We start from the raw sequence: 22,001 nt of genomic DNA on the forward strand, positions 1-22,001 counted from the left end.
AAGACAAAAAGGCACATCATCTAACGCCGCATTGGATGCCACAGACTTCCAGCGCGAGCCCATTTTGTATGAAGCTCCGAACCAATGCTTCCAAATGCCCTGATTGTCGACCTCTCTCGCTACAAGACTTATCACATCTACCCATTGATCCTCCCATACCCGAGGCGCCGACTTGTATTGAAAAAAACAAATTAACAAAAAAAGCAAATAAAAAAGTGGTGATTCCTGTCGTGTCCAAGGAAAAATGAGGCCCATACAAAAGGGCGCAGTGCCAAGAGACCATTCCAGGTCTTGGCTCAGACAATTACGTCTTACTGCTCAGAGAAAGCCAGTCAAACTGCTCGGCACGGTTGTTACCCCGTGGCTGCGGCAGCCACATGCTGTGTTGTCTTGCCATCTTGATCACATGGACACGTAGCTCCTCTTAAGATATGTATAAGATGGATGGCGCTGTCTACTGGCAATCTCAAGCCTTCTCTTTTCCTTTTTTTCTTCTCGGAGTATTAAGGGACGGAAATGTGAAGAGAAGGAGGCGCAGAGTGGACAAGGCAAAAAGAGAATATATATCCAACGGGTGCAATTGCTCAAAGCTCTCGTCATCAGACACTCTGTGGTTGAACCATGGCGGGCTATTTGACGTTAGTCTCCAAGTCATTCCATTATTCAACAGCTCACTTACCGGACTGTTGAGCATCTGCTGGCGCTTGTTACGGCCTTTCTTAATATGGCTCTTCAGAGCGCTAGAGTCGAGAGGTTTAAGGAGCTCAAAACTGCACAGGAGCTCGGAAGATACAGACATTACTGCTCCCCAATTATCGAATTCGCCACAATACTACAAAAGGTCAGTCAAAGTTGAAAAGCGTGACAGATTCCCGCGACACAAGTTTGGGGCAACTTACATTTGGCGCACTGAAAACGGTGACTAGGACTCGATCGTTGAAGAATTCATAACCGTCTTCGACCACCATGTGGGCGCGACAGACTAGATCAAAGTCGTGGGTGGCTAAGAAATCGGTAATTACTCGTTTTCCAAAGCAATAGCTCACTCCTCGTTCATTGGCCTCCCAGTCTTGCTCCATGTCAGCCGGGTCTGCCCAGAGCAGGTCATTGAGCAGTCCATAGTCAGGGACATCGGTAGGCCGGGCAATGTTGCGGATGTCATCCATGTGGCTCAGGGCAGGCGACAGGCCTCCATGGACACAAAAGATCTTGCCGGCCACAATAGCAGCAATGGGAAGTGTGTTGAAGCAATCGATAAACGTCTTCCAGATTTTGATGTTGCACCTTCGCTTACACTCATCGTAAAAGCCATAGACTCGGGTAACGTTGGCGCATTCGTGGTTTCCACGCAGCAAGAAAAAGTTCTCGGGAAACTTGAGCTTATAGCAGAGCAGTAGCAGGATGGTCTCGAGGGATTGCTTGCCTCTGTCGACGTAATCTCCGAGGAAGAGGTAATTGGACGTCGGAGGGAAGCCGCACATCTCAAACATGCGAATGAGATCGGTGTACTGGCCGTGTACATCACCAACAATCTTGACGGGAGCATCGAGCTCCAGTAGTGCAGGCTGAGCGAGGAACACCTCTCGGACACGTGCACATATGGCCATGATTTCCGCGTTCTTGAGGCAAACGCTCTTGGTGACCTTGCCGGCGTACCCAGCATCGAGGAGCCGCTTAATGTAGTCATCGAGGTCCATCTCCTTTATCTCGTCCATGCCCATGGCATCATTCTTTGGCTTCTTGGGCTTGGTCTTCTTGACGGGGGCATCGTCGCGCTTCACCAGGATGGACTGGCCCGGGGGGAGGAGATGCGTGTTGAGGCTGGCATTGGCCGACGGAGGCTGGTCAGAAACGTGGTCGACCTCGCCCGAGGCTTGCGCTGCGCTTACGTCGTGAGCGCCGCTCTTGACTGATTCGGAGACGGGTGATGGCGGAGGTAGTTGGTCGTCATTAGAAGGCGGCTCGGATAGATCGGTCGAATTGCCCCTCAACGGGATTGTATCGGTGCTGCGGCCCGAACGCGAGATGCTGGAGCGACCGCTCTTCCCAGACTTTACTGAGGCGGCATCGCCCGAGTCGCCGACAATCGAATTTCTCGGGCTGTCAACCCTACCACTGCCCGGGATTTTGGACCGCAACCCGCGAAAAGACCGAGTCGAATCCTTGGTGTCCGACTTGCTGAACGATGGGTACGACGAGAGAGCGTCACCCGAAGGCGCGCCGTTTTTGGACGAGGAGCCGCCCTCCTTGGAAGATTGGTTGCCCATTGCGAATCTGGTGTTTGAGGATAGAGAGCCCGCAGGGCGAGAGCTGTGATTTTTCAAAGACAGCAAAGAGAGAAGGGGAAAGAAAAGTGGCGAAGTTGGGGATGCTAAGGTCTAGGTTGCCTCTCTGGCGGATCCTTTTTATCAGGTCGCGGCGGGAGAATAGTTCAGGTACCGTTCAGCTTGTTCAGGTACCGTCCAGCAGCTCGTGCGATGCCCGTGGCAAAAGTCGTTGGGGGTTGGGAAAGGGTGAGTAACAGCAATCCCAGCCAGTCTTAGGGAGGATGGAATCGTCGACCGAGGTCGGTAAAGAAAGAGGACCGCTGACTCCTTGGAGCGTCCGTTTTGGTTGTCTTAGGCGAGAGCCTAGGAAGACAGGCCAGCTTGGAGGAGCTTAACGGAGCTCTGCGGATGACGTCGTGGTAAGAGCTCGTGACTCTGGGTCGAGACTGGCAGCTCTGGAAACAGCGCTCCGGCTTTGGGACCGCCAGAAATTAAGCCGGGGATGCCACGGTGGAAGTGGTCTCGGCCGTGAGCAAAAAAAAAAAATCTAGACGGCGAAATCAGCGCGGCCGATCCGGAGCGAGTGTGTCTACTGCATCCGCGGGACTGCAGCAGGGCGCAGGAGCGGGGTGGGATATAGTATGGATGGGTATTGGATTGGATACTGGGGACAAGGCAATGGGAAGCAGAACGGCTATGGCGGATGGCAGCGCCGCAGCGAGTGACGCGGTCCCGAGGGCAGGATGCGATGGTGAGGCGACGATGGGAACGATGCAACGGGACTCTGGCAGAGACACCCGAAAACTTGATGCGATGGAATTGGGACAAGAGGTACCTTGCAGATCCAGCACCAACTCACGGCAGGGCCTTAGGTCCAAGACATGGATGGATCGGACGTGCGAAATGGGGATGGAGGGGCAAGGTCTCGGGACGGCCAAGGCGTCTTAACACGTTGTTGGTGTTGGTTGTTATTTCGCCGGGTAAGGTTGGGGGAGAGTACGGTATCGCGGGAGATGGAGATGGAGATGGAGATGGAGGAATGGGAGGAGACAAGAAAAACAGATTGGACGCAACATACATCAGCAACAACAAGGTGCGGACGGCGTGCCAGGACGGGCCCGGGTGGTGGCGATGCTCACTCGGAGCTCCTATCTCGGCAAGCTTATGGCGGCGTGGAAATACGTGCTAACGCCGCCTCGCTGGGCTAGCTGAGCCGGGTTTATGGGTGCTGTGAAGAGAAAGGCCGCGATGCTTTGTAGATATGGAGCAAAGCGCTGGTAACGCGATCAGGCAGCAGTTTATGTAAAGTTTGTCTCGCCTCGTCTTTACGGCCTTTGGTCGTGAAAGAAGAGAAAAAAGAAAACGATGCAAGAGGAGAGCCGTTTATCCAGGCGTCTACCGTGCGGATCGGGCGTTGGGCAAGGCTGGTGGGGCGCGGTCCGCAGATGGCTGGTGGAGGTTGGCTATTCGATCTAAGTTTTATTGATGCGCCGAGTCGTGAGAGAGTAGGTATGTATCCAGAATGCCGATGGCGATGGTATATATTATATACACTATACACTCATAAGGATGCCGATGGGCAAAAGAGCAGAGAGGAAATGGAAAGACGGAGGCGAGGAATACTCCAACAGAAAGCTCTGTGAATAGCCGCGGAATCGATAGCTGGACGAGGCCCAGCCCGGGTCCTTGTGACACAGCCGCCCGGGGCAGAAAACCATTGACCCACGATTAAGGTTTCACACCCATCCACAACCCCCCTCTTGGCTCTCTTTGGGGGTCGAAAGGCAGCAGAGTCGAGATGCTGTCGGTTCCGGAAGGGAGGCGCTGGATGCGGCGAGGCGGAGCGTTTGCCCGTCAGGCGCGGACACTGAAAGCTGGAGGTGTACGCAGAGTGCTTAGTAAGGATTGATGGATGAATCGGCGCCACGTGCTTACATTGGGACGTACGGGCCGAGTCTGGTATCAATCTGAAGCTGAGAGCTTACAAGAGCATGTCACAGCAGAAATAAACAACAAAGAACTGTTGCTCGACCCCGCAGGAAAACAGCAAACAGCGAAGCCAGCAAAAACACGGGCGATGCCTTCAATGCAGCCCCCCGGTCACCTTTGGGCATCTTGGGCGCTGACAGCCAGCCAGGGCCCCCCCTACAGCGCGCTGTAGCGTTCGCCCTAGTGGCCCTAGACGGCTCCGGGGCCGCCTAATCCCAGTCCGGCCCTGCACTTTCGCAGACCGAGTCCAGCCCCCACGAGTCCCGGGAGCCACTGAAAGGCCAGCAGCTCGTTCGTCCAGCTGGCCCCCTGCAGCGCAAGTCGACCGACTCGACAGGGCACGTGCCAGCGCCGCAACGGCTTTCTGGATTGATTCAATATTTCGAATTGATCCATTGATCACAAATGCCATTTGATCAACGATTGCAACAGTCGACTGCGGCTCGACTCATCATCATGTGCCGCCTCTTGGAGCCCGAAATCCATTGCGCTTTTCGTGAGCGGCGAGTGGTGCCAGCTACTACATCTAGGCAGCTTCGTCGGCATCCTCGTGCCTAAAATGTGCGGCTCAAAGTGATACTCCCACTCAACCAAGCACGACATGAGGCTCCAAATTTGGCCTCAAACAAAAACCCCTTCCGTTACAGAACACAACCTTACCGTACCTTGTCTCCCCAATCACACAAAGGTACAGTACCTAGTACTACTAGTAAGAGGCAGGGACGTGTCATGGCCTTTTTTTGTTTTGTTTCCTTGTTTTTCTTTTTTCCTTCGTCTCATGCGCAGTCGTCCTTCCATGGCCTCCCATTGGCTACCTATGTTCCCGGTTGCCCAACAGCTGAGCCTCTGTGGACGGTTGCATCCTTCGGAGGTCGCTCAGATCGAGACAAAACTTCCGTATTTCCCCGTGTGGCATCGCATAATTCTTGCGTGAGGAAACAGACCCCAAGGAGACAACAAGCAGCTTCCGGCACGGTTTCTGCCTGCTTGCCGCAAGTCACATTCACCTGTTCGGGAAGTGTATCGGTCAGCCGCCGCATCAATTATTCTCTCCGCTAGTCCATCACTTTGGCTCGGCAAAATGGACGTGTAATTGCATATATTGATGAACCAGTTGGATGGTCTGCTAGCCAACGATATATATATCATGGTAGTCTTCCAGTAATCTAGAATGCAGCGAGTGAGACGAGCACTGTGTCACGGCAAAAGCACCACGCATGATTCATCTTTATCACCTTTTTGATGATTACCTATCAAGTCATTGATGCAAGCCTGATGCGCACTGAGGCGTTCATTGGGGCAAGCAAAGCTGCTGCATCGATCATGTTCCACCAGAGCACTCTCAGTCTCGGGATGTCCCTATCTGAAAGCGGTTGCTCATCTAGTGGAGTGTGTATTCTAATCGATTCGATTCGATTCTATTCTATTCTATTCTATTCTGCCTACACTAAAATGCAGATTTAGAAGCACACTTCACTCAGGCTGCCACCTTCGCAAAACTGCGAACTGCTGCGCTTTACTAGTACCTATATTTTCTCCAGCATTCACTACTATATCTACATTTCTCTAGTAACTGCCACCATACTTATATATTTTTAGCATTCACTACTATAATTGTATTTGTCTGGCACTCGGCGTTGTTTGCGGCGCGGGATACGGAATAGCAAAATCGGCGTTCCATTGAGATATTAGAAGGCGATACTCCGTAAGGATTACCTAAATATGTCCGCGTAAAGAAGGTAGGACAGTTACCAGATTAGATGAGTAATCAACCATGATGTAAATGCAGGTGTCGCAGGAGAGGGAGCTTTAGAAAGATGGACGATAATGGAATAGCCAGTGAGAATGAGGAAGGCTTGGAATCGGCAAGCGGAGTGTTCGACTTCGCTGAAAACAACATACATCCATTGAAGCAACAAAATCACATTCAAGTGTGCTTACTAAGGCAGCTTATTAGGAGGAGACCTCGATCTTACTGGACTACAAATTTGGAAAAGCGAGGGATCGTGCGCATGAGCTTGTCTCCTGGCGCACACTCGCATTCTTCTTGGTCGAAGCTGAGTCCCTGCTTATCAAAATTCCGCCTTGGGCACTTGGACTATTGAGTACGAGTACATGTAAGCGGCCCGAGCAGCTTTGTCCCAATCGGTCCAGCTGAAGCGTTCCGCGTTTCCATTTGACAAGATTGAGAGACGATGTGACATTCTAGATGTGCTCTGTATCCGTAACCAGAGCATCCCAAATCCATATCTCAACATCGACTCAAGATCTCAAATTAAATAGCAGCGATAGTTGTAGTAATGCAGCCTCTTCGCATTTGACGCTTCAGCGATAACATCAATGCATTGTACTGTACGGAGCACCACAGCCGCTGGGGCTTAGTACCTTTACCGAGTGACACTCCAAGTTCCCAGCTAACAATCGGCATGTCTAAAATTAGAAGCCCTCATGGAATGGATGGTTCGCCTCACAGCCCAGCCCAGTTGTCGGGCAGCACAGCTCCGACTTTAGCGCATCAAACCATCCAGAACTAGCCGTTGGGTTGGGCTGTGTCATGATTGCCAAGCGACGGATTCCCACTACCCTGTACGAAGAAGAAACAAACCAACAGGCCAAGGCAAAAAAAAGCGAATGAGCTGCTCGGGGATAGTTGCGGAGAAAGAATGGATGCTTTGACGTTTTGCCAGGAAGGCTTTTTTTACCCCCTGGGCCTGCAGAATTAGACGCAGCTCGACAAAAGAGCCGCGCTGGGGTCGAGGCTACTGTCGGATGCCATTTTCCGTGCACAGTCAGAACTAGGCAAAAAAAATGCTTGTCCGTGCGATCAGCGCCAGGAACCACACACACTCAGCCGCCGTCGTCAGCAGCTCCAAAAAAAAGAAGAAGAAAAGGCCATGCAACCCAAAAAAACACGAGTCGTACGCGTATCACTGTGGTTATTCTGTTTGTCTATACGGACTACATACATCGTAGCATAGCTTGGGAAAAAGTTGGACACTGGGGATCCAAAGCCACCTGCTGGATGGGAATTGATTGACACTGATCAATTCCACGTTTTCCCAAAGAGGGGCCTCCAGCCACCCGCAACGCCGCCATCTCAAGCTATGACGCGGGGCTGGGTCCATGAATCCATGCAAACGGATGTCGTTTGGGTCGTTCAATCAATCCTCCAGCACCTCCAGCGGGGCGCGGGCTATCTGTACAACCTGTATCCATTGATACCTGTATGTAATAGTACTAAGGCCTGCAATCATATCGAGTGCCTGTACTCCGTACTGTATTGACTGTATTTGTGTATAATCTATCCTGACCCCTGGAGGCCGCCGCACAACGCAACAGACATCAAGTCAGTCTGGGGCATTTCCTTCGACCGTGCTTGCTCGTCGTGCCTTGTAAGAAGCACACGCCCAGGCACAAACACAATTACAAACACAAGCACAATCTAAGTTAGCCCCAAGATGACCAAGGCAACCTGGGCAGTTGTGCCAAAATAGCACGGCTCTGTTTCTTTCCAGTTGGCGTAAAACATCAGTGTCTGGTGCTTACGGGCAATTTAGCATGGGGTAGCTATTTGTATCACGACAGGGAGGCCCAGCAGTAGTTCCGCGCCTTAGCACGCAGAGAGACGGATAGCACGAGCGCCATCTGCCCTTCGTACACTGAGCCACATTCGAGGAACAGCCTTCGATAGGTGCTGGCTATTTATGGACCTGTGCGTGTGCATATTAGTAACGCCACTTGGACAAGTAACGTGCATCACAGAGTCCACCAGCTGCTCATCATGGTGATCACAGCAAAAAACCATCGACATGCACTCCGTACTCGTACATACATAGAGTCAAGTACAGTACAGTAGTGTTTGGCGCCAACCTCGTGCCAACGTCCCAAGATCCCCCCCCCTGCAAGACCCTGCTTACTCCAGCGAGAGAGGCCAGTGAAAAGGCCCATCTGCGCGGTTTTAACCATATCTGCCAGGTTTGAGGCCATCCATTCCGCCCTCTGTCAGCACCGGCTGGATCGTCCCAGCTGCACCAGAATCTCGCACTGCCCGCCCAGGGATCCACCCCACCCCTCGCACAGTGGTCAACCCGCCTCTGGGCTCTGGCGGACTGCGCCACCCACTCGCCGCATCTTGCAGCCCACTAAACAAGTCAGCAAACGACGCTTCTTCTCAGCCCGCTCCAGCTTTTAAAACCACCTGGTGCCCAACTAGATGCCACCGTCTATCTCATCCATCATCCCGTCTTGTTTTGTGTCTTCTCACCTTTTTGCGTGAGTGCGTCAGCTCGACTTTCGTTTTGCACCGGTCGACCCTTTTACCCTCTCTTCTCTTCTGCTCTTAAGAGACATCGACCAGCCCGTTCGTTGATATCATCAGAGCAACCCCTCCACCTGACGGAATCCCCCGCCGATAAACAAACAAACAACAAAATCAACTAGAAACAAGACAGCATGGGTGTCGGTCGGTTTTTCTGCGTGGCTCTGCCACTCCTCCTCACAATTGCCTCCATCGGCACTCTGCTCTACGCAGTCCTCGCTGGCGTTGCCCACGAGAACGTCAAGCTCATCCAGGTGGACCTCAGCAACCTGAGCATCAGCCCGCTGAGCTTAAAGACCCTCACCTCCCGAGCCGAGTTCAATATGAAGGAGACCCAGACCGAAAACATCACCGCCGAAGCCATCGGCATCCACAAGTACTATGACCTCACACTTTGGGGATCTTGCTCCTCCGATGACAACAAGAAGTGGACTTGCACCAAGGCCCAGTTCGATTGGGCCAGCAAGCAGATCAATTCCAGTGACATCGGGGACGGTAGCACCACCATCGAGCTGCCCAAGGATATCAAGGACGCCATCAAGGTCTTCCAGAAGCTCATCAAGTGGTCTGAAGTTGCCTTTATCATCGCTCTTATCGCCCTTGGCTTGGAGCTTCTCATCGGCATCTTTTCAAATTTCTCTCGGGCCGTCTCTTGCCTGACGTGGTTTGAATCTGTCATTACCACCATCCTCGTCATCATTGCTTGCTCTCTCTCCACTGCCACCGCTGCCATCATTGCCGGTGTTGTCCAGGGCTCCAAGTCGCTCTACGGTGCCAAGGTTCACCTTGACGGCCGCTTCCTTGCCATCATCTGGATTGGCGCTGCTTTCTGCCTCGGTGCCAGTCTCTTCTGGATCTTCACCATCTGCTGCTGCAAGCCCGAGAAGCGCCAGAAGACCCACAACCACCACCACTCCAGCGATGGCGAGAAGCTGCTGCCCTCTGGCGGATTCGGATCCCGTGGTTACGCTCCCCTGGGCGAGCAGACCGGCTACACTTCCGCTGCTCCCCGCTTCGCCGCCGGCTCTGGCCGATCCGACCTTGCCTACGAGCCCTACTCCCACCGAGCCTAAATGGACGGTGTGACTCGACCTGGTAATTAAAAAGGGCTGAAAAGGTACCGACCATTTGTGGTACATCCGAATACATGAACGCCCGAAGAAATACTTGGGTGCTTGTTGTGATGCGTTTTTTTAAACATTCCTTTGCGCGGCGTTTGGTATATTTTGAGTATGGGAAGGATACATGTATGGGGTGGCACAGTCAGTGGTTGGTAGTTGGAATACCCAAGACGGTGGGAACAATCTGTACATAGAGTATGGAGGATACATTTATGAATGAACGACAAGAAAATTATTGAAACCCATAATCTATGGCTCCCTCGTGATTGACAAGTACTAAATACTTACCCATCGTGTTGTCCTGTTCTCTTGTCGAGACTTGCTCAACGTTGGTTTTGACATGTGCTAGTGAGATGGTGGTGTGTAGCGATGCTACCTGGTGCATGCACAAATTTTTTTGGCACCACATATTTCATCACGCATGCAACACCACCACCAGCATTTAGTAAACATCTGTCCACTCAACTGAAATCGGATGTCTGTATAGTGCATTTGCTTCATCGAGCCCGCGGCTCATATCATAGAAGCGGTCTCTCCCAACCCGCGACCTCGAATACATCATCATGGTTCATGTGTGTCTTTATGCCATTTTTAAGCTGCCCCTCCCTCTGCTTTCGACAACCATCAACCTCATCCTTCTCAAACCTCCCCAGCCCTCTCAAGTATTCACTCCGACAAAGCCGTAGCTAATCAATCATTCAAGGCCACAAACCAAATCAGGTTAAAACGGGATCTCTCCCATGTCCCCATCACAGCTCTCGCTTTATACCGCGCCCCATCCGGAAAACTCTTCGTCTTAGCCGGCGAGGACTCTGACCTCGCCGTCTACGAGGCGAAACATGGGCAGCACAAGGGCCGCCTCGTCTCCCGGACAAGCGTATTGACCGACCAACCCATTCATGGGACTCATGTGCGGCATGGGCAGGTTCTCGTTTGGGGGTCTTGCCATGTAGCTATCCTACCTGTTGACACTCTCACTGAGAAGCATGATCCGGCGCCCGTGATATCTAGGGCGACGGCTCCTGATTGGATACATCATGGAGCTTATTCAGACGTGGACCCTTCGGCCGCTGTTCTAGCTACGGCTCATAATGAAGTTGTTCCCTTGAAATACTCTCCCGTTACCAGAGAGATTCTCCTCGGCGCCCCCATTGCTCCTTCAAGACCAATGCTCTACTCCGCTCATCTTACATGGGTATCAAACGATACCGTCTTGGTGGCTGGTGGAACTGTCTTTGGACATGTTGTCGTGTGGAAATGCCGGTTGGAAGAAGGCAGCAGGGGGATAACTGAAATGTTGTTCAACTTCGAAGGTCATGAGGGCTCCATCTTCGGCGTGGACATTTGCACAATTACGCTTTCAGACGGCAGCACGGCGCGGATGCTCGCCAGCTGTAGCGACGATAGAACGATCCGGGTTTGGGATATTACGGAGCGAGGAGAGGAGAGTGTCCATTCTCGTGCGTCTCAGACAACCAAGGTCATCAACACTGGCTTCGGCGGTAACGATATTAACGACGGCGGTACTACCCAAGTCTCTAGCAAAGGGAGTGCTCCTGTTGCCGCTGCCATGGGCCACGCATCGCGCATATGGGGAGTGAAATTTGGCGCGCCGTACGGAGAGAATGCTCTGTCTATTTACTCCTTTGGGGAAGATGCAACAGCGCAGAGATGGCGTCTCCAGATTAGCCATGCCGCGTCGGCTGGAGAAGCTGATCTCGACGCAAGTCCCCTGACGGGGAAGCTGTCTCATGGTAAAACATTCTCCCTCCATACTGGGAAGCACCTGTGGTCAAGAGCCACGCTGCTTGAAGACAAGGCTGTGCTCGTTGCCACCGGCGGCGCAGATAGCCAAATTTGTCTCATTGAAGAGTCCACCATACTCGACGAACGATTGGGTAGTCTTGACGGCTCGCTGATTCTGGACACTAATGACATTCTCAAAGGCCTCATAGACTTACCAACATCAGCCAAGGAGATCATTAGTCGCTACGATTTTCTCTCTCATGATCATATCCTCGTCATCACCAGCTTTGGAAGGTTTATTTTAGGCCACTTCAAAGATGCTCGGATTGAACCGGATTGGGAGCAAATTGAGGTTGCTGAAGAGCTACGAGGAGACATGAAACTATGCTATGTCGTAAAAAGCATTGCAACCACAGCAGCTCTGTTGGGCACAACAAGTGGTAACATTTATCATTTTGATATATCTTCACGGAGTACCAAACTAGTTGCCTCCATGCCAGGCAAGATCATCGAAATGAACTGTTTGTCAAACAAAGACAGGGGTGAATCAGACACCCCTCTCGCTGAAGTGCTGGTCTTTCTCCACGGAAGGGTAGAATCTCACTACCTTGCAATCGATGTCTCTACGGGGGATCTACGCAGTCAAGGGCAGACCAAAGGGCTCGATCCTAGGTTCGTCCCTACAGCGGCTGGGACAATGAATGACTTGCTCTTCATCGGCTCTCGGCATGGCTTTCTGTCCATTCTTGACCGGAAAGAGGATGGGTCGTACTACCCAATCCTAGACATCTCGACTCGAAGCCGTGATGCCATTACTGCCATTCTCCCACTCCCTCCGAAATCAGGCTCACAGCAGGCCTCTCGCTATATCCTCGTCGCAACCCGCGATGGAAAGTACAGGATATACGAATTAGATGAGCGCCAAGGGTCCCCTCTTCTTCATCTGCGACACGAAACCTCACCACCGTTCGGGCCTCTGATTGCTGGCGCGTGGTTTACCCAAGACAAGGTGCCCGAGCTTGTACTATACGGTTTTAGAAGCAAGGACTTTGTCATTTGGAATGAGACACGCCGTGAAGAATTGGCCACCATCGAGTGCGGTGGAGCTCATCGGACGTTCCAGTTAACATATAACGAATCAATACCTGGTCGTTATCGCTTCGCTTACACCAAGACCTCCAAGCTCTCCATTTCTTCATCTGACCGCATGGCACACGAATGGGTGAAAGCTGGAATTCACGGAAGGGAAATTCGGTCACTGAGTTCCAATGGTCGTTTTATTGCCACTGGTTCTGAGGATACGACTATTCGGATATGGGAGTACCAGCCTGTAGGAGAGGGTACAGAGGCGGAGCTGCGGTGCCTGGCGTCCATGAAGACGCACATCACGGGCCTCCAAAAGCTCGCTTGGCTGGGAGATGACTACCTGTTCAGCAGCGCTGGCAACGAAGAGTTCTTTGTATGGAAAGTGCAGAACTTGGAGTCCGATTACAAGGGGCTGGCCGTCGTCTGCGAGGGCGTCTTCACCGACAAGAGCGCGGATGCCGATCTCCGTATCATGGATTTTGACGTCTGTCGATCTGATGATGGATGCGGCATCGTGGTGACAATGGGGTTCTCGAACTCGGTGCTAAGGACGTATCGCTACACAAGCGACGGTGGCCGATTCGAACTCCTTGCCAAGGGAACGTACACAGGAGCATGTCTCACTCAAACGCGCCATCTCAGCATGCGCGATCAGCTGCCACTGCTCCTCACAGCATCCACAGACGGCCACCTCGCCCTATGGCGGACCGAGCCAGACGAAGGGACGCAGCGCAAATATGTTTTGGCCCAGGTGGTGCCGTTGCACCAAAACAGCATCAAAAGCCTAGACATGATGGAATCAGGAGACGGGTATCAGGTCTTTACTGGAGGTGACGACAACAGCGTAGGAGTAACGTTGCTCGGTCGGACCTCGGGCAGCACAGACGATGCAAGCTGGACCTTTTCAAAGCGAAGCATCGTTCGCAATGCCCACGCGGCAGCCATTGCAGGCGTGCTGCTGGTTCGTCGACGCACAGGAGTCGTAGGAATCAGTGTCAGCAACGATCAGCGCGTGAAGCTGTGGAGAATCCCCAGCGGCGGAGATTGGAATGTCGAGCTCATCAGGGGAGAGTGTATCGGCGTGGCAGATGCTGGAGATGTCGCAGCCGTTGGCGGGCTGGAAGGCGAAGCGGCAACGGTAGTGTTCGCTGGTGTAGGGCTTGAGGCCTGGAGCCTGGCGTGAGCCAATTCTAGTCAACAAGGGAGCAAAAGTCGATAATGTTGACGGGTTTGCAAGAAATGCCTTCATCGCGTAATGGGTAATACGGCCACTCCGTAACAAAGCACACGCAGATTATTACACAGCTTCCCCAAAGCCACTCCCTAGGCCTTCCACCCCCCGGCCATTCAATCAGATAGGGAACCCAGAGATGGATAGGCTTGGACCAAGCATTTCCGGGCTACGTCTCGGCCAAAGCTGCATTGAGAAGGAAAAAGGGAAGCGGCACGTTAAATAGCTGGATGGCACAGGTGGGCTTTATGGAGCTTCGTCAAGACTGCAGACCAGGGGTCCCGGCCTAGGAGCTGTGATAGCAACGGCTGTGTCGTCATAATTCGGGGTCCAACCTAGACGAACAAGAGCCACAGTACGGGGGGTTCGACTAGCGGGTGGATGTGCGGCATCTGGCGACATGAGATCAAACGGCGGCCTCGAGAGACTTTTGCTCTGAATAGGAGAGAAGGGAGTTGCGAGTGCGACGCTGACGCGAGGCCGCTGAAACAGTCGTCACTCAGCACAAGGGACCTTTAGATTATTAGTAGTAGATCTCTTTTCTGAAATGAGAGTCAATGTAGAGAAAGACATTAGTCTAGGGGATTTGGGACAGTTTCGTCTCAGCCGCCAATTCACAAGCGGATCATCTGACGCAGCACGCGAAAGAGTTGAGAAGAAAAAAACAGATGGCCACCTTGGCTTTTTTTTTGGTGGTCCACTATCACGATGTAGATACGGCCAACGCTCGAGATGCTCGTACTTTTTGCCCACCGCCTTCTGTGTATGCCTTATTTTCTTGGCAGAAACTCGCCGCCCGGAGGCAGAAAATCAAAATCTTGCATGTTTCAACACCGAACAGACAAATCAAGGGACTGTGATGACCTCAGCAGCACGAAAATCCCTGAAGTGTCTCTCTCAAGGGTGCCCGACTAAGATCCGAACAAGCGACGAGCAGAGAAACATTTGATACCGCATCTGTGCATGCCTGTGCAGCAAGGGCAAGCTGGGCAGCGCAGCCGAGCAAGGGTCCATGGATCTTCCTGACCAGCCACAGAGACAACAAACTCGTATTCAGAACAGAAAAGCCCACGGCAGGCGGGTCTTGGCAGAATCTAGCAGGCATAACTCGACTGGAGCTATCGTGACGCAAAGATAGAGAGAGACAACAGAAAGTGGAAACGGGCGATATAAGGTACGAGAGGCCACTAATATGGCGCCCGCCCTCTTTTCCCGTCGGTGCACAAAACCCGCCGTGTTTGTCCTGCTCGACGGCAAATCCCCCGCTAGAAGTCGATATTTTCATTCCACAACGGCTGCTGCCTCTTTTTACCTTGGTAAGGTAACCCTAGGGATCTCTGTATATACTTACTCCTGGGGGTTAGTCCGTTGTAGTACCAAAGGGGGGAGCAACGGCTGATCGATATTACCAAGAACATACCTGCATTGCGGTAAGGCATCACATGCATTTCCAAAGCCGCCGAAGAGCTGAGGGGCTAACGATTCAGGATATAGCATTCATCCTGATTACTGCAACGACGTATATGATATATCTGTATATACATACCTGCATATCAAGACATACGGTTTACTCGCAAATACTCAATCACAAGCCCCGGAACCCAAGCATCAAAGGTTCCTTCCGCCACCGCGCAACGCTGTCAACCCATCTGCGCAACTCTTGCCGAACTTTATTTATTTAACTTGCTCGGCTCCTTGTTGCCCAAGGAGTGGAACGGCGCACGATTATTCTCGAATATCACCTTTGGGTTTTCCTCGTCCCCTTCCCTCATTCTTTTCTTCTTCCCAAAGATCTATCCTACGGGGGCTTCAGGAACTTCAACGCATAATCTCTGTCACGGGATACCAAATCACGAAACTTTGAGACAAATACTATCGACTCTTCTCCTTACCATCTACACCATGAAGTCAGTACTTATATGGACAGGCTTTGCAATCCTGCAAGGCATGCTCGTTGCGTCGGCGCCTGTTGGCCCCTCAGGCCCGTGCCCAGATGTAAGAACTTGGTGTTTTGGCCCACTGCATGATGGTTACTGACAATTTTTCTAGATCAAGGTGGACGCCATCCTCCGAGGCGATATGGACCCATCCGCGTGTTGCTCCTACGGCAACTGCAAAGGCGACGTCGTCGTCTCTGTTGGCAATTAGGGCACGGCCCAGCACCTCTGAATATCGAGATAGCGTCAAGGACGGGTGGCAATGCATTATTCAGATACCCAGACAGCGGCCACAGAATCGACGCTGGATCACCCCGGGACATTACAACAATTTGAAGAGGAGAGGGTAATTTGGAGCGATGGGTATTGGCGTTTTTTTGGGAAATGTGGCATCGGCGTACTAATGGAAAGAGAAAAAAAGGGAAATGAATGAACGATGATTGCTTTAGAATCCTCACCCTGTCGGGACAGGTAGAGCAGGCCAAAACTAATAAGAAACGATTGGACCAGTGTTGATTGCTAAACGGATTGTATTACGGAGCGTCTATTCTGCACCCCAACTTTGCTATCCAGCATCCCGTGTCACAAATCATATCATATACGAGACGAAGTTTAATATCGTATCAGCTACTAAAATACATATCACTATAGAAGTTTTTACTAGAGAAATGTAGATATAGTTGTAACTACTAAAGGAATACACCTTCATCCTATGTCAGGATGTGCCACAGTTACTAGGTAGTAAGGAATCAAGCTCTTCTCTTTACATTGCCTCACCATCTGGTAGCAATTACAGACATCAATCTGCGAACCCATCGCCATTGCCATTCCATCTCTTTTTTCTTTCCATCTTTTGATGCTAGATTGACGACAGTCAGTTTATTGAGCATTCGAGTCACCTCGTCCCTCCACGTCCCTCTGTGTGCGGCATCAACTGACAGACATATGCCATCGGACCAGCTATTGAGGATAACCCATCAAATAGCGCTATTCACGAACACAGGGCATCAGTATACGAACTTCCTAGCGGAAACAGACATCGCGACGATTGGTCTGGTATCGCAAGCCACTCCGCAGGTAGCTATAGTAGCAGAAAATAGCAATAGTAGTATACTCTAAAAGAAGTCAACTAGATATCCTTAAATTACTGTTAAGGCGAGTGCTGATAGCAATAAAGAAACGGCTCTCTGGTTCCGATGCCCAAACTTGACGCAATCGCTAGGGTGCTGAATAGCTACTCCCTTGTATTACTCTTGACTGAGGCCATGCAAGTGCTTGTGGCTGGACGCTGCCTTTAGATGTTTGCCCAGGGAGCTGCAGAAGATGGGGGCGGATGTTGTGTAACCGTGGACGATCGTTCTATAGATACATGAAGCTTAGCTGTGATCAACATGGGAACATGATGATGAGTTTGTTGTTCACGCCCATTGATGTGAGTCAACGATGCGAGGGAACGAGAAGACTAGAGGCGGGCGTTTGCGAAGCAAGTAGTATTATTTTGCAAAGTGAACTATGTTACCATATAGAAATCCCGAATGAAGTATTTACAAGCGGAATCAGGAGACACAGGGCTCGCTATAGCCTTTAGTTTTACCGGAATACAGGGAGAGGCATCACCCGGTTATCGTCCTTGGATCGTTCATGAATCACATCAGTTACCCTTGTAGAAGGCGGCTTATTGCATAGAGTGTGTCTCAATAAACATAAACAAGAATGTTTGCGAGAATGAATATGCGTATCACAGTTGGTACACCAGATTCTACGGATGTTACAACGGGAGCTGTTTTTGGAAATGCATAGAGGGCGAGCTATCTGGAGGAGAGACCAGCAGGTTCGTTTTGTAGATTACAATTGATAGAGTTAATTTTGATGATAAACTTTCAACAAGAACCAGCGTGAATGGTTTAGTGGTAAAATTCTCCGTTGCCATCCGAGCAACGTCGGGGAGCCCTGGGTTCGATTCCCAGTTCACGCAGTGAAATTTACTTTTTGCATTTATTATCAAGATGATAGCTACCTTTTTTTTCCCGTCATCTCTCTTCTTTTGCGCTTTTACGCTTTTACACATAGAATTGGATGTGTGCATTTTTTTCCTGAATTGTTTGTCGCAACTATTTCATCCCATGCAAAAAGCTTGATAAGCTTCATCAAGCCACTTTTCGCAACAAAGCCTAAAAGGAACCGACAACGGAGCTCTCCGTATCTGCCATTGAATCACTTCCCAATGGAGAAAAGGGGGGAAACATAATGATAAGATAAAACAAAGAGGCTCATGTAGGTTAATCGAGACCCCGAAACGCTCGAACAAGGGCAGCTTTGTCCGTTGCTGCGACCACGGGACTGTACGAATGGAACACGCCTAAAATCAACTGCAGCGTAGATCCACCGAGTATATATCCGTACCACTCAGAGTCCGAGTTTTGGCAATGGATTGAGGTGTGGGGGAGAGGAGGTGGCCAGAAACAGGTGAGATGGAGTGGTAACGTGAAGCCGAATTGGGAGGATCTCTCCAGAATTATTCCGAAGGGTTTTTGTAATTCACTGGCTAACTAGATGGCAATTGGTGTCGTATCGTGGCACCTTGGTTGAGCATAAGTGGAAGAACAAGTGGTGTTTTGCAACTGCATTTGTTAGTCTTGGTGCCTCTATTCAGGCGAGAAAACCAACTCGTATTAGCTCTACAGTTTCTCCATGAAACCTGTTTGTCACATCTAAACCATTCACCTCTCAGCAGCTGCACCATCAACCATCGCCTGCCCACATCTTCCACGGAAAGGGTTGCCTGTATCGCTCCAAACCTCTCGGTCCACAAATGTGGCGGCGGATTGGTTTGCTCGTGCCCCCGTCACCGTGATTGGCGCGGGTCAGGATCGGACCCGTCTAAACGGTCCCGGACCGTCGTGTGTGGTTATAAGTGCGCTTAGGCATTTTCCGGGCCCAATATCGCTCCGGATGGGGGATTGGGGAAACAGAAACATGGCCGTTGGGCATGTGCCACTTATTTCATACGCAGCTATCCAGCACAGCTAGGCATTTAGCAGTCGGGGATGCTCGCATCAAGCCGGGAAGCTGATGAACCCCCACATCATCTTCGCATGGGTGACGAAGAGGGGACGACAACGCCTTCTTGTAGGTGGAATTTGGTCGATGCCTTACCTTGTAGCCGCCGCTGCCATTCTAGACCCTGACGAAGAGTGGGAGAAGAAGAGACGGCGAGTATAAATATACAAACTCACATCTTCTCTGTTGTTTCTCCGTCCTTCATCGGTTAAGATATTGTGCTTGTTTTGAAGCCCGACATCTTTTCACCTCCCCAAGCCCCTCGTTACACGCTCGCACGCATACAGCTCGCCATGTCGCCCTCCGCGGTTGATGACGCTCCCAAGGCCAGAGGGGCGGCCATCTCAGTCAAGCCCAACATTGGCGTCTTCACGAACCCCAAGCATGATCTTTGGATTAGCGAAGCCGAACCTAGCGCCGATGCCGTCGAGTCTGGAGCTGACCTGAAGCCCGGCGAGGTGACCATTGCTGTCCGTAGCACCGGTATCTGCGGGTATGTGATATTTCGATGCCTTTTCCTGTTCGCCGCTCAAGCGTAGAGGAGCAGCCAGCTGATAAAAGGAATTCGTCTAGATCCGATGTCCACTTCTGGCACGCCGGGTGCATTGGACCCATGATTGTAGAGGGCGACCACATCCTCGGCCACGAGTCCGCGGGCGAAGTCATCGCCGTCCACCCGACTGTCACCAGCCTGCAGGTCGGCGATCGGGTTGCCATTGAGCCCAACGTCATCTGCAACGCTTGCGAGCCCTGCCTGACGGGCCGCTACAACGGCTGCGAAAAGGTCGAATTCCTGTCCACACCACCGGTACCCGGACTGCTACGGCGCTACGTCAACCACCCCGCCGTTTGGTGTCACAAGATTGGTAACATGTCTTGGGAGAATGGCGCGCTGCTGGAGCCTCTGAGCGTGGCCCTGGCCGGCATGCAGAGGGCCAAAGTCCAGCTCGGCGACCCCGTCCTGGTCTGCGGAGCTGGGCCCATCGGCCTCGTGTCGATGCTCTGCTGCGCCGCCGCCGGTGCTTGTCCGCTGGTCATCACCGACATCTCTGAGAGCCGTCTGGCGTTTGCAAAGGAAATTTGCCCCCGTGTCATCACACATCAGATCCAGATTGGCAAGTCGGCCGAAGAGACAGCCAAGGGCATTGTCGACTCCTTCGGCGGCATCGAGCCGGCCGTGACCATGGAGTGCACCGGCGTGGAGAGCAGCATTTCTGCGGCCATCTGGGCCACCAAGTTTGGAGGCAAAGTCTTTGTGATTGGCGTGGGCAAGAACGAGATCAACATCCCCTTTATGCGGGCGAGCGTGCGAGAGGTCGACATCCAGCTGCAGTACCGCTACAGCAACACGTGGCCGCGAGCCATTCGCCTGATTGAGAGCGGCGTGCTCGACCTATCAAAGTTTGTCACTCATCGCTTCACGCTGGAAGAGGCCGTCAAGGCGTTTGAGACGTCGGCAGACCCCAAGAGCGGTGCCATCAAGGTCATGATTCAGAGCCTGGAGTGAGAGTTGAGCTGCCCATTGTAGATGTTGAGGCGAGAAGAGGATTGTGCGCAAGAATTGGGGAGAACAGGGACCGGCTGAAAGGGTTTGCAAGCATCAGATATCGGGTTGGCTGACTGCGTCTCGGAGCATCGTTTCCCAGTGTTTATTTCCCTTTTTCTCCTTTTTCGTTTTTCTTTTCCCCTTTCCCCCCTTTCCCCCCGGTCTTGCGTCTTCCAGGATGACGGGATAAGCAAAGAACATAAACATGATGATGACCTGGCGAATGAGAATGTAGATGAATGGAATCAAATAATCACTCAGAGTTGGTGCAATTAGGAATACCTTATTCAAATAACGAAATAAAAAATATAGAAAAGCAATAAATCCTAAGCTATCTATCTTGGTGTTATGTCTTTAATCAGGTTAGTGGTGCTTTTATATTTCAATGACCAAGTAGAAGTAGAAGGTGGTGTTGCCAGAAATAATCGTACGAACTTGAAGCATGCACGCACTTAGCATCAAGAAGGAGTAGCTGGTACCTGGCATGTCGCCCTTCCTAATGCTTGATACCAAGTACTTGTACCAGGTCTCTGGACAACTGGAAAACAGCAAGCGCTCGCCTCCGATGTGCTTTCCCAAAACGGGCCAAGCCCCCACACCTCACAACTTTCGGCTTTGCGACCTCACGAATTCTCCCGAGCTTTTTTTTCTCCCTCATACAGAGGATCCAAAATTCAAAAAAACCCAAAAAAATCGCCATCAATTGCGCCCCGGCCAGCGATTCCCTGCCACCGAGACGAGCCTCCTCGAAACCCGCCGCTTCTCCCTAGAGCCGACCCGGTTTCCTCTCTCTCTCTCCCTCTCCTCTGTCGCTCTTCCTCTCCGGTCCAACCGCCAGACTTTCGCTCCAGCAGCCATCATGGCCCCCTCATCGCTTGCTCGCCCCATGCTCCGCTCGCCGGCCCTGCGCCAGCTTGCCTTCCGCCGCTTCGAGAGCTCTGCCGCCAGCAAGGCCACCGACGCCGCCAAAGATGCTGCCGGCAAGGCCAAGGAGTACCAGGCAAAGGCTGCGCAGGGGCTGTCGCGCGTCGCGGGTGCTGCTGGCCCTGCCATTGCCGGAGCTGCTCGTGGCCTCACCAACGCGCTCGGCAAGGTCGGTGGACGCACCGGCAAGCTCATCAGCTTCGTTGAGAGTACGTGACGTAACCGTCCTGGCCCAATCCCGCGCATTTTGCTGACCCGTGTTTGATATCTGCAGAGCAAACCCCTCAGGCCGTCTACTACGGCAAGGTTGCCGTCGAGACTAGCAAGATTGTCTTCCACGCACAGAAGATGAGCCCTCCGTAAGCGACTCCTTTCCATACATGCTCGAGCGGTGACACTAACCATCCGACCCGTAGTTCCGTCGCCACCTTCCAGAACTTCTACCAGTCCCTGTGGAAGTCCGTCCAGAGCGGCGCCATTCTCAAGTCTCCCCAGAACCTTCTCCAGCAGGCTCGCAGCCTGACTCCTGGCCAGCTGGTTGCTGGTGGTGTCATCTTCGCCGAGACCCTGGGTTTCTTCACCGTTGGCGAGATGATAGGCCGATTCAAGCTGATTGGCTACCGCGGAGAGACTGCTTCGCACCACTAGACGTTCCTGCGAATGTCCAATTCTTTTTAATTTTTTCAAGGAGGTCAAAAATATCAATAACCCAAACCTGACCCCACCCGGCCGAGCTTCGTTGATGCTCGAAGAATGAGAATTGTCTGTGGTAGAAG

General features: G+C 52.0%; 5 protein-coding genes across 5 annotated transcripts; 4 read left to right on the forward strand and 1 right to left on the reverse strand.

The window, feature by feature from the left end:
• Positions 1 to 599: 599 nt before the first annotated feature.
• On the reverse strand, positions 600 to 2,267 carry Triagg1_1039 (uncharacterized protein; the record flags this gene model as incomplete). Its single annotated transcript, XM_062904039.1, has 3 exons — positions 600 to 629; positions 680 to 832; positions 900 to 2,267. The coding sequence occupies 3 exons, from the start codon at positions 2,265 to 2,267 to the stop codon at positions 600 to 602; spliced, it is 1,551 nt and encodes a 516-aa protein (XP_062760263.1).
• Positions 2,268 to 8,708: 6,441 nt separating this feature from the next.
• On the forward strand, positions 8,709 to 9,647 carry Triagg1_1040 (uncharacterized protein; the record flags this gene model as incomplete). The annotated part of the gene is made up of 1 exon (XM_062904050.1): positions 8,709 to 9,647. The coding sequence occupies one exon, from the start codon at positions 8,709 to 8,711 to the stop codon at positions 9,645 to 9,647; it is 939 nt and encodes a 312-aa protein (XP_062760264.1).
• Positions 9,648 to 10,258: 611 nt separating this feature from the next.
• Positions 10,259 to 13,710, forward strand: Triagg1_1041 (uncharacterized protein; the record flags this gene model as incomplete). Its single annotated transcript, XM_062904061.1, has 2 exons — positions 10,259 to 10,357; positions 10,399 to 13,710. The coding sequence occupies 2 exons, from the start codon at positions 10,259 to 10,261 to the stop codon at positions 13,708 to 13,710; spliced, it is 3,411 nt and encodes a 1,136-aa protein (XP_062760265.1).
• Positions 13,711 to 19,048: 5,338 nt separating this feature from the next.
• Triagg1_1042 (uncharacterized protein) lies at positions 19,049 to 20,262 on the forward strand (the record flags this gene model as incomplete). Its single annotated transcript, XM_062904072.1, has 2 exons — positions 19,049 to 19,248; positions 19,329 to 20,262. The coding sequence occupies 2 exons, from the start codon at positions 19,049 to 19,051 to the stop codon at positions 20,260 to 20,262; spliced, it is 1,134 nt and encodes a 377-aa protein (XP_062760266.1).
• Positions 20,263 to 20,800: 538 nt separating this feature from the next.
• Positions 20,801 to 21,873, forward strand: Triagg1_1043 (uncharacterized protein; the record flags this gene model as incomplete). Its single annotated transcript, XM_062904083.1, has 3 exons — positions 20,801 to 21,434; positions 21,500 to 21,584; positions 21,642 to 21,873. 3 exons carry the CDS (start codon positions 20,801 to 20,803, stop codon positions 21,871 to 21,873), a joined length of 951 nt encoding a protein of 316 aa, XP_062760267.1.
• Between the last annotated feature and the right edge of the window lie 128 nt (positions 21,874 to 22,001).

The sequence above is a fragment of the Trichoderma aggressivum genome, assembly GCF_033847375.1.
Source record: "Trichoderma aggressivum f. europaeum strain CBS 100526 chromosome Unknown scaffold_002, whole genome shotgun sequence".
Taxonomy (NCBI): domain Eukaryota; kingdom Fungi; phylum Ascomycota; class Sordariomycetes; order Hypocreales; family Hypocreaceae; genus Trichoderma; species Trichoderma aggressivum.